This window comes from Ptiloglossa arizonensis, chromosome 2 (genome assembly GCF_051014685.1).
Source record: "Ptiloglossa arizonensis isolate GNS036 chromosome 2, iyPtiAriz1_principal, whole genome shotgun sequence".
Taxonomy (NCBI): Eukaryota; Metazoa; Arthropoda; class Insecta; order Hymenoptera; family Colletidae; genus Ptiloglossa; species Ptiloglossa arizonensis.
In genome coordinates, this window is record NC_135049.1 from 4,932,710 (window position 1) to 4,945,477 (window position 12,768).

The 12,768-nt window shown below is 32.5% G+C and overlaps 1 protein-coding gene across 3 annotated transcripts in view; it reads left to right on the forward strand.

Moving 5' to 3' along the window:
- LOC143155285 (nephrin) overlaps positions 1 to 12,768 on the forward strand; it is a 349,292-nt gene that overhangs the window by 116,008 nt on the left and 220,516 nt on the right. For 2 of the 3 annotated variants that reach the window (XM_076327850.1, XM_076327851.1), the window contains exon 3: positions 2,335 to 2,373. The exons of the other annotated variant lie outside the window; for it this stretch is intronic. In XM_076327850.1, coding sequence (XP_076183965.1) covers positions 2,335 to 2,373 — 39 coding nt within the window. The remainder of the gene's footprint in view (positions 1 to 2,334; positions 2,374 to 12,768) is intronic. 3 annotated transcript variants of the gene reach the window in all.

Below are 12,768 nucleotides of genomic sequence, written 5' to 3' on the forward strand. Positions count from 1 at the left end.
ACGCTGCCTGAAGCGTGATGAATGTGCGTAATATAGAAAAGGTAAAAGGTACTATTCGACGTTCCCTTATCGCGATCCTTTTATTACAGTTACCTGTAAATTATAACTTTCCCGGTATTGTGCAATCGTTTCTATGGTTTCCGGGGAATATCTTCGAGATTTATTTTTGCGTTAAAATACTCCATACGGGCATTTTGGTAACAAATTGTATACCTAGGATGATTTCGAAAAAAAAAAAAACTCGTTTCATCATTTTCATGGTTACTTACTTTGATCACGTTGACGGTTGGTAATTAAGTCTCTTCTATTTTCACGATAACGTGCAGATATATAGGACGTCTCGCAATCCGCGGTGCAACCGAATGGGAGGTAATTGTGCGTGCAAAAATAAATGGAAAAATCGAGGAATAGAATTTTTTCGTGCCAGACTTCGTTTCCGAGAAAATCGATTTGGAAACTGCTCGGGGTACGCGCGCGTTTTACTAAAATGGAGTTCGATAGATTTCCCTATCGATATCTGGCACGTTCGTGTGCAATTTGATGACGAAATAATAATTTATAGTTAACGGTACAATCTTTTTACGATTACTTCGCAAGAGAGAGACATCGTACTTATTGTTAAACTTACCGTTACTTTTAAGATTAATTCTCCGATAACTGAGCCCTATAAAAAATATTTCTAAGAGAATATCGTATAAAACAATATTATTCGTTTAAACGAATATCGCTGACCTTGATATCCTCTAAAATACGACTGTGAAACAAACTTTTACCCTCCAGAGTATTTATCTCTTCGAAAATAACAATCTTGCGCTCTGCCATTTTTTGTATCATCGTAAAAAATGGGAATATTACTCCATTTTGAGGAAACACTTTTTGTAGAGGGTGCGTCATGCAAATGAAATGATATCTCTTGTTATACCGAAGGTAAAAACAAATTTTAACTTCCTATAATCTTACTTCGTTAGCAAGTATAATTACATATTTTGAAAATATTAACCGTATATATCTTTTTTAAATAAAAAAATTTCTCTCGTTATTCCGCGTACAAAAGTATCAGTGGTATTTGGTTGAAAAAAATATATCTTACGAGGTATTTCAAATTCTTTAATACATTTTATCTTATATTGAAGACGTTGAAATCGCAATCACGTAACAAGTATTTTTTTAACCGTTTTTTAATCTTTATCACTCGAAATATTTCGTGCAGCATTTGTTCTTCGAATACCTAGCTCCTATTATGTTTGTACGTAGAACGACGATATCTGTCTAAATAAAATGTATGAATCAATGTTTAGAAAAATATGATTTACACCTGGTGAGTGCATCGTGGCACACGTGAAAAGAAGTGAGAACAAGGGAAGATAAAGTTTGTTATTTCCTTCGACTTTTTCTTATATTATTCCTTTTTTCCATCTTCCACGAAATAAGAGGTACGAACTACCTCAATTGCGTGACGCACCCTGTATATTCGAACCTAAACCAGTCTAACCGGAGGATATTTGAAATATCGATAACGGTACATCATTTTCTACTAGACTTCGTACCCAATTCGTTCTAGTTTCAATTCCAGGAAACTAGAACGACCATGATTTTCGGAGTAACCATTTTTACGTGCCCAACGTGTTACTTAATTGCTGTGCTGCGATGATTATCGTTCTCAACCATGATTATTGAAAAATTACGTGCAATAAAACATACCTATGGGAGTATTAAACGACGTGCAGCAATTTTTCAATTGTTAGCAACTTTTATTTTACCTTTGTGATATATACTGCTCGAGCTAATTAGAATATCTGTACCATTAACTACCTATCGTACATTGAAGAATTATATTATTGCAAAGAGAAGAAAATTAGTGTAAATATGATTGTACTGTGCCTGTAAATACGCTTGTCAGTACACGTACACACAAATTACTAATTACGAGCATATTACAATCTTCATAATATTGTCCTTCCTTTAATCGTTTCGAGCAGTGTATAAGCCACGCCTATTGCAAGAGAATTTTGTAATGTCAAGTTCAAGAAGTATGAAACCTTAACGTTTCATTTCGTTCTCTAGTATACTGTGCTACAAAGCGAATCACTGTTATCATAAATATTTTTTTTAAACGCTGCAACGTATTAAACGTAATCCAGAGTGTTCGGTATCGAGTTCGTTGTCCCATTAGTTTCTCACACCTGAAAGTAACCTTCCCCTCCCCCGTCTCGAGTACTAGCTACTCTCTCATATCATATTGTAATATACATGAGTGTCAGTTATTAAAATCACGTAGTTATTTCTTTTCGTTCGCCTATGATTTCTTATGATTTATATATGTTTTTGTTACAGGGGGCCCGCGAACATTTTCTGCTAGGCCTTACCGAGGAGGTTGGTTCGTTTGTTTGGTTGATGGTTTGCAATTAGGATTAGACAGTAGATTTTTTCTCTAAATGCCGTGATCCTCTTCCTCGATCTTCCATATTTTCACGCGTATCTGTCACTACGCTTTTACTTCTATACTTATCTATACATACAATATACATGTATAACATTAATTGTATGTCTCTGCCCTTTACTCTGTGTATCTGTATATACATACTTTCCTTTCTCTATGTATATCCTGGCTTCTCTTCTCTGTTTTTCTCTAACGCCAAATATATAATACGATATATAATCCAGCTGGCAAACGTTACTTAACCAAGCGTATGTATCTGTACGCTTCTTCTTTATATCTATGTACGTAAGTAGTCTGACATTTATTCAAATGTACATACACACGGTTACATGGATTTGTGCCAACTTGAGAGCACATGGCTTGCTCGACGGTACCCTTCCTTCATATTGGCATGAGTCATGGTGTCACGTGCCTAATGGCTGCGCGACTAGGATGCGTAGAACCATCGTGTTGACGATCTCTGAATCCTTCCAAAATAAAGATAGAATGAATATAATGGAATGAATCACTGTATGATCTCTCATTGGTCTATTTTACCATTTATATACGTAATTTTGTTTAGATATGTTCTACTTATAATGAATTGAGAGCATACATAACTAACCTAAATGTAACAAAATTTCGCACGAATCATTCAGAAATAACAATGCTCTGTCAATAGTTGTCCGATATGTAACGTTTAAATTTTGTTATCAGTCCATGGATTACAATATTATTCAGTAAATATACTGCATTATGCTTTGAAAACTAATTCCGACACACAAATACATTATATTAGATGAATTTTAATGAATGGCTGTACGTTCTTCAGATTCGATTTATTTCGCACATTTCATTTTGCACATTCTAATGTATTTTGGTGCATGAGCTATGTGTCATATACATGTGTGTGTATATTTAATTTAAATGAAACAAACAAGGTACGAGTTATATATAATGAAAATATTTTGCATAATGTAGTGAAATGTAGTTGATAATATTTTAAACTTTGGATTGATTAACTGCTTAAAATTTGTCATAATACACAACTGTTCATAGAGCATTGGTGTTTTGTAAGGATTCGTAAAGAACATAATGATTTCGCTCATAGTATATCGCACATGTGCCAAGTGTCGTAAAGGGCAATACCTAAATGCTGTGAAAAAGAAGAGGTACTTTCAAGTGTACCACATTGCCAAAGTTGGCATGATTTTCTGTAACCGTGTGTACACATACTCATTCCTATACAAAGTGTTTTTACGATACACAACGTGTCCCGTAGAGATTTCTGTATCAAAAATGACAATCTTATGATTAATTTTCTTGAAAGAGATATCTGTTTTTAATCAATGATCGATCATAATTTAACTAGTCTTTCAGAAATGTGAATACTCTGAAAATTATTTGCGCCAAATATTTATTTAATTTGTAACTCTGTTAATCTCAATTTTCCACATTCGATGCCAATTTTCTGTATTATGGATTCAACGTTAGTATGAATCTAATTAGACCGTAAAAAATTGTCACATTTTTCGATAGGAATCTCTTGCGTCACTATACATGAAACATTTCACGAAACAATTTATATAGAGAGTGGGTCGTTTGACATCACCACCTTAATAACTACGTTGCTTTTAGAGATATGAAAGAATGAAAAAGTAACAAATTATTTGTTTCGAAAGAGAAAGTAGTTTGTATATAAGAATTTAGAATATTTTTTTAAAGGTTCTACCTTTTCATAATTTCAAGGTCATTAACGACTTGTAGTTGCAATGATGCATCTAACACTAGTCGTACTTAATGAAAAGATGAATTATTGACTTTTTAATCCAATATTATTTGATAGTTGACACACCATATACGATTAAATTTTTGTTAATAGAGCAGTATATATTTTTAGTCAAATCAATTTTGTTCACAAGATACTTTAAATTCATTATTAATAGATGCTTTACTTAACGATACTATCAAACTTAATGACATTAAATTTCTTCATTATATAAGAAACATTTTCTAAACTATTTTTCGTTTAAAACGTTTGACAAAATGTTTTCCAATACCCTTCCCCAATATTACAAAAAGTGATTCGTCCAAATGAAACAGTTCGATATAAACACACATGGATGACCTTGAAATTTCAAAAAGAAGAAACGAAAACCTTGAACTATTTAACTACCTTCCGACTAATTGTTTCATATATCCATAAACAACGTAGACATTCAGATGGTTTCAACCCTTCATAAACGTACATTTAACTGTACTAATGAGTGTTCTTTTCATTGCGTGATATGTGACACACCAAAACTGCACTAGTTTGTTATCAGTCTGACTTTCTTCTTCTCAAAAACTCATGCCATTAGCATTAGTTCATTAATGTTTAGATGTGTGACCATCGCGTGCCCTTTTGTCTGTACGTGCAATTTGTATGCACGACGGCAAGAAACCCAAGGATGTGTATTGCTCATGTTTGTGTTGTAACATACAGAATTGGGTTAACTTCTTTCATCAGTGTACTTCGATGTTGGTTATCATCGCCTGGCTGGTTAGTATGGATACCGAATTTGTGATTACGTCATTAAAATTTAGCATTCAAACACATTTTTCCGTATTTTTTACTTAACCGTTCTCCGGAATTGTGGCTTTCTCAAGTATTTCCTTTCTGCGCGATTGTAGTTTAAACTTCCAAGTATGGCGCCCTATTTGAATTTATCCTTTTATTTTACTTTTCTTTTTTTTTTTGCAACTCTTTCTGGAGAGTAAAATACAAAAACGTTATACGGTTTAAAAGGGGGAATATTGGAAGCAGTTCCGCAAACTTTTCTTTTGTATAGAGAAGTTACCGTAATATGTTTGAAGTGAAATTGTACAGAAAGAATTGTGGAAAAACTTTCGTCAAGTATACTTGTACTACAATACCCGGTTTCAAAGTGTAGAGGTATTTTTTCTGTTGTTACATTTTTAAACACGCGAAAACGTACACGAATTTTTAATTAAATTCATTTCCTCGCGACTGTATTCTTATATACGGACCAATATCATTTTATTGGTCGATCTCTAATAAATATTTGAATACATCTTGTTTTTCATGAAATGTATCGCCTCTAATTTTAATAGAAACAGAATAGACGAAAATTGTACCTTGAAAACCGTAAATTCGTTTAATATATAAAATACAAGAATTAATTTACACTAAACATTGAGTAATAAATTAAATATAATATATAAAAAGATGATGAAAAAAGGAACAAATTACACACGCTGTATGTGGTATTGTGCAATAAATATTGTTATGGAATACGTGCCAATTAAGATTAGTAATATATTATTACTTTACTACTAGGAACATGTTCAATAATAGACAAATTGTATATGTAACAAAATTAAACATTCAGAGTGTCCCACTTCAGATTATCAACAGACCAAGAACTATCTATAAATAAAATAATTCTTCTCTCTAGGGTGTCGATAAATCTCTCTGAGCACTTCGTTCTTGGAATCTTTGCCCCTAATACTACTATCATTGATTGCCCTTAACAACACTAAGCTATATACCTGTAGAAATGTTGCCAGCAGCCACCTAATTGGTCCAATGCACGCACGCATCTTCTAAATGTTTAATTCCTAACATTGCAGTCACGTTTCATAGTGGAAAGACTCTTTCCCTTCTGCAATATTATTATTAGAGGAAAGTTTGGTGACAATGACTTTTAGGTCAGACTAAAGTCTCTGTAAAGTAATAATTGAGGAAATATTTCGATAATATATGCAAGTGATCAAAATATATAGAAAAAGTCATATAAATATAGGTCTGATTCTCAGTCGTTATCGAGATAATAGGTGTTAATGGTTAACAAAGTAGAACATTCTTAAGTATAGCTGGCTCAAGTGAGTGGTCTGAATGAACCTTATTGGTGGAGTAGTTGGGCATAGAAACCGGACTAAAGACGACCAATCAGGGGAGCCGTAGCTATAGTCCAATGACATCACAGTGAAAGATGACTGGTGGAGGGAAATCGGACTCTGTGCTCACAGCTGTTGGTTTACGCATGTGCATTTAGAATCTTACTGTTGCTTGACTTAGCAATAGCTATTAAAAGCAACTCATCAGTTATGAAAGACGCTTTTTATTTAATAATGTAATATACCACGTAGGAAAAAGTATTTTACGTTAGAAGATTTTCAAAAATACTATTGACATTGAACGTTAATAAATAACAAGTAGTACCTCTGTAACAGTTAAAAATCGAATCCATGTTTGTATGATTTTTTTGCCTATTTTGATCCTTTCGAAACATTTTTCAAATATTATGTTTAATAAGTCTAATTGTATTTGATAAGATAATACACATTGATTATCGGAAATATTTGGGAGACAGAAATATTTCCGATAAATGAATTTTCATATAATCGATCGGCAGGGATTAAAATAAAAAGCTTGAACATGTAAAAAGCGTAAAAAAAAGTCAATTTCAGAAAAATGCACGTAAAACAGAGGTTGAAGCAGTTATGGATCTCTTTTAATAGATTCTACTTAAATAATTTGAACAGAACTGTTTTAAAGAAAGTTCGTACATTATAAATTTCAATGAGAATGAACAAATAGTTTATTAGAAGACAGGTTCGTTAAAAAGAAAATCTATGCGCCCAAGTTATGTTGTAGATTCAAAGTGACACAAGGAGAACTGTACACCATTAATAAACAAAATTTTTTAATTACCTACAACTTCCTACATTTCATTTTCTTTTTTTGCGCTCTTTTTGGATTGTAAAATATTTCGAGTCCCTCGGTTTGGAAAATACTAATTTTTGAGTTTCAATTAGCACATTAATTACCGATTTAAATTAGTCGTGTGTTAAATTAGTCAAATTAGGCTGCGTTTGTAATACAAATACGAATCAGTTTTGAAATTTAGACGACATGGTTTTTTTCCCGCATCGGTACTCTTTAATCTAGTAACTTTTTACTACGGCCATTCCAAATTTTATGTAACGGCTAGAAAATTCCGAGTTCCCCTCTGTTTCATTTTAAAGATTGACGTATCATAAACCCGCGATGTGAAACTTCAGAGGCTACGAGATTACAGGTTGGCTTTACAAATTAAGGACGCCTGGTACGTCTCAGTATTGTATAGCTGCATGCTACATGCAGCATGCATGTGCAGAACGCATGCAAAATTTAGGAAACCGCCCAGGAAATTCTCATTGATGTTCTCACCTCTGTCTGTGATCCTACATGAACATCGTACAAAGAGATATTTCGACCCGAGGGTAATTTTGCATGTTGGATTCTAATAATCGAACTTCAACATTTTGCAACTAATTAAATTTGTGACTAATTGAATTGGTAATCAATCGAACGAGTAACTTTTGAACTCTACGTGTTGAACACTGAATTTTGCAAAGTCGTTGAATTCCATACGCATAATAATAATAAATAGAATTCTTCTATACATAATAATAAATTTAACCGTATTATTCTTCTATAATAAAACTTATAGATACGACTGGATGTCTCAGTATTCCTTTAGACTTCTCATGGCATTATAAAGTTAAAAACACGAGTTATATACATTTGGAACATTTTCGAGCCCACTATGCACTTGAAGTGCATAGTTGAACGTCTGAAGGTTAACTTCGAAGTTTAATTATGCCATTGAGATGGTAATGTTGCTCACTAATTAACGTGGTTCGTTTCCTTTAAATGTATTTACATATACTATTGAAATAATCGATGAAAAATTGCTTCGCGAAGCGATTCTCAACAAGAAGGACGGTAACGATGACGACGACAAGATTGTCGCTCGACTGACGCCTCAAGTACCAAGTCTCGTTGCCTGGGGCGGCAAACATTCAGGACATTCTCGACATCCATTGTCGGTACCGTCGACAGCGACGTCCGGCGATGTGCACTCGACGACGCTCCTCGCGTTCCTGATCGTCGTTTTTCCAGGACAGCTACTACAGTGTAAAATTTCTGCGCGAGTGAAAATCAAACGAGATATCGTTTCGAAAAGAAATTCAAATAGCAGCTTGTGAAAAAATAAATCAGCATCGTCGATACACTGGATCCTGTTTTACTTTTTAATACGTAATAGAGTCTGTGCCATATCGTGTTGGTAAATGTAGTTATCAAACTTTTAAGAAGTGCCCCCTTTGAAAGAAAAAAAAGAAAATTTCCCATGGTATATGGACAATTTTATTATTTTCATTTTAATTCATCGAAAAGTAAATTATTTTCTTACTCGTTGAATATCAAAAAATATTTATAATTATACGATATAAAATCAAGTATCACGAAAATCCAGGTAGGATATTCGTGGAATTTTCTTAAATAAAAATTTTACCGTTATAGAAAAGCACAAGTTTTCTTCAACCTCTAATTGATATTAATGATAGCTAAAGGTTAAACTGAAATTGATTCAGCATAGTCGTTTGTATTAATTGCTTGGATTTATAAAAGCGAATGCACCAGCACATATTGATGTACACCTCCATAGTACAATACTTACAAACTCTATCATTTCCATCAGCTACTAATCCTTCAACGTTTGTCAGGACTTGATCGCGTAGATTTCCAAGAAAATATTTTTACAATTGTCATACTCAAGATTTAAGGAACATTTTATATTCATTCTATACCTTTACTGCGAAAATATGAAACGAAATCGGTTAAGGTGTTCACTACAAAATAAGAAAAGAACAGATATATTATTTCTATTAATTTTCTTGAATAAAATTATTATTTTTTAATTACTTACTATTTTTAAATTATTATACGATATTTCCTTAACATGTTCTTACAATTTTATATTAATTGTACAAATATCATAGATTTCGTTTATGTAAATTTAAAGAAATTTATCAAATTCTTCCAAATTTACTGCTACCTGAGGCATCAGCTAATCCACGTAAAACAACCAACTTGAGGGGTTAAAGCCAACTAGGATTGTTGGTCAAGGACGTGTTTGAAACTATGACGAAGTGCTAGTCGTGTGATGGTTAAAGCTGACTAGGAATCGTTGACCAAGGAGCTGTTAAAGCTACCTTGGAATGCTGACCACAGAACTGGTTGAAGCTGCGTCCTAGCCCTCGCAGGGAGCTGGTTAAAACTGTCTCAGAATACTCGCCAAGGAATTGGTTAAAGTTACCTTGGAGACGTTTGTCAAGAAACTGGTTAAAAATTCTTCAACAATGCTATAGTTTAGATTAATTCAAACTTACCAGGGTACTTTGCGAGTTCTTTGAGCTTTTATAGATCGCAGCCCTGTAACTACTTGAACACGAGTTTGCAAGAAATTTTGCTGCTTCGACTCTCGGTCTAGACTTGTATAGTTTGCACAAGCGCACTACATTTAGCTCCACATAATATCTTATTCCATCAGTATACAGTTTATAATATATTACGTCACATTCATCCAAAATATACGAATATACAAAAGAATATGTGTGAAATCTGGAAACTAGTTACAATCGATTTAAAGAAATAACATTGTATCGCATTCAGTATTCACAAACACCAAAACAAGTAGATGAAACGAGCAATGGGAATCCATGATATCATTTTTTTTTTTTTTATTCATTTCACGTTTGTTGTATAATTGTCTCCGTTAAAATAGAAATTCTACGACCAACCTTATTTATTTATAACCCAGACAATAGAACGAAAAAGATTGTATTGTATAACAGGAGGACACTATAATAATGTTTTGCATTCAAACGATATTTCTTATCTCGAGTAACGTCGTGTAATCAGTAAACCCTTTCTAGGAACAAAATGTTTGGTTATGGGTATTAGTTATAGAAATTCTTTTATGAGCGTATACGCAAACTGTCGAGCTCCTTATAATTTTCATACATACAAATTATTGATCATATTCATTTTTTGTTTATCATAAATTTCTTGTATAGATTTAACAATGATCAATCCGCTTCGAGTTTCCGTCTCATTGTTTTTACTTTCTAGTAAAATTGAAATTCAGTTATGTCAACCATGCGTTGCAGAAAATTGAATTTTGCTGAAATTGAAAAAGAATTGGATATTCATTCACACCTTTGTAAACAGAAATTGCTAGAACATCGGGGAGAAATAATCTCGCGTTCGATTTTTTAGAATAGAAGTTATTAGGAAGTGTCGATACTGAATTTAATTGCGATACAATTTTTACGTCTGTGTTGAATTTGGCCTTATTCTTCGTTAATTGTTCAGCGGAGTTGGGTGCAATCGTTTTATTTATAGCTTGAATGTAAGTCGAATTGATGGAGTAATGAACCTTTGTGCAGAGAGAATATGCAATCAAATAATAGATCGTAATACGCTACCGTACACTTTGCAATTTCGAGTCGACTTGTGTGGCAATAAACTTTACTATTGAAAATAAATTTCAATTCAGCTGCGAAAATTGTAAAAAAAAATACTGTTCTACGACAAATACGTGATTCTCTTTGTATTATTGTTACATAACAAAATAGCTGTAATTGATAATTATTAACTTATAATTCTATCATTCTATTATGGGAATAACCTGTCCCATATTTTCGAACCACCTTGTATGGGAGCAAGTGCATTCAAATTTTCATTAATTTCAATTCAAAGAATTGGTCGAATAGAATTGACCTCCGTAAATATTTTCTTCGATTCTTGTATTACGGTACATTATTTATGTTTTAAATTCTTGAGATATTCATTATTAAAATCTTTTTCTCGACGTTAAGTTTGACCTGCATCCTCCACAAACAGGAAATTGTTCAAAGGATGTAGCGCATCTAATTATAAGTCAGGATCTACTAAAAAAAAGTGTCACTGAAAAGTTCGCTAGTAGATTTAGAGCGAAATGCAGTATTTTCGCCAGTAAAGTATATTCATGTATATTTAACATTTTTCAGGTGTGTTTAATAGAGTGATATTTCGAGAAATATTTAAAATGCATATTTGGAACAGAGAATGTTCAAATGGCTTTTATTAGCGCTAAGACGAAAACAATATATCCACATTTCTGACTGTGGAATTAATTAAATTATTGTAAAAAAAAATGAGGTCAACTGTATTCTCGTCGTTGAATTTTGTCTACTTCAGCTTTTCGTACATTTATATCACACTAATGTATTTTCAAGAATCGCAGGGCATTCTTCCTTTAATTTGGAATATAGTTACGTTTATAGAAGATCATCACAAATGGCACATCAAATAAAGATGCAATGCATTAAATATTGTACGATTCAAGAAATGTTGACACTTAACTATGCATTTGTTATTTATATTGTAATATTTAGAGAAATATTATACAAGTAGTGTAATCTGTACATTTGTTCACATAAAATTATTACATTAACCCACCTAAATTATTCGTACAGTTTTATTTTTCAGAATGAAATTCAAAAACTTAGATGATACTTGGTTAAAGATTTATTCACGTAATACGTAATGGTATGGACTAAAACGGATTATCAATTATGAGAATCTTTGTATAGATCACCTTTGTATAGGGAAGGTGAATTTGACACCATTGGTCCGGGGAATATTAAACGCCATTATATTACGACTGGCAGATTGGATTAACACAGCTTATGCTTATAAGCCGGCTTGGTTTTACGAGTTAAGACGTGCGTACCTTATGAATACAGAAGCAGTGAAATTAATTAACATATATATATATATATATATATATATATATATATATATATATATATATATATGAAATCAATTGAAAAAGTCAATGTAACTGTATCGATAAAGTAATTCACTTTCCAGCAAAGTTTGCGAATAAACTAATTAAAAATATAATTGTTGAAACATTTATATAGCCGTTTGTAACTCTGGTTGAAATGTATGTTTTAATTAAATTAACGTTTTATTTAATGATAACAAGGAGGGACACTTAGGACCGACCATTCAAGGACTCCTTCAATTGTAGAGATAGAAATTAATTTTTCTTTCAATCTTTTAATTTTAAATGGAAACGCCAAGCACGATTCGAGGTCACAAAATTTTATTAACTGGAATAGTATATTGTTTATTCGTCTTATAATTGAGGCTTATAGAATGAATACAATGATTCAAAGTCGTTCAGTATCACTGAAAATCTACTACGAAGAAAGATATGTAATTTCAATGAATAATCTGAACAATTTAGTAACTCGATCATTTATATCTATACAATTGTTTTTTTAACAATACAAAGTATTATGCATAAAGAGTAAAGCCACAAATATGTAAGATGAGTATTAAGAAACACAACATCAATGAGAGTCTCTATTTCATGTGAAATCATGTAGCCCCGAGGAGATCAGCATTAATAATACGTAGCATGTGTGGTTTCGAAATTAGGTTAGCAAGAGCACTTCAGCTGCAC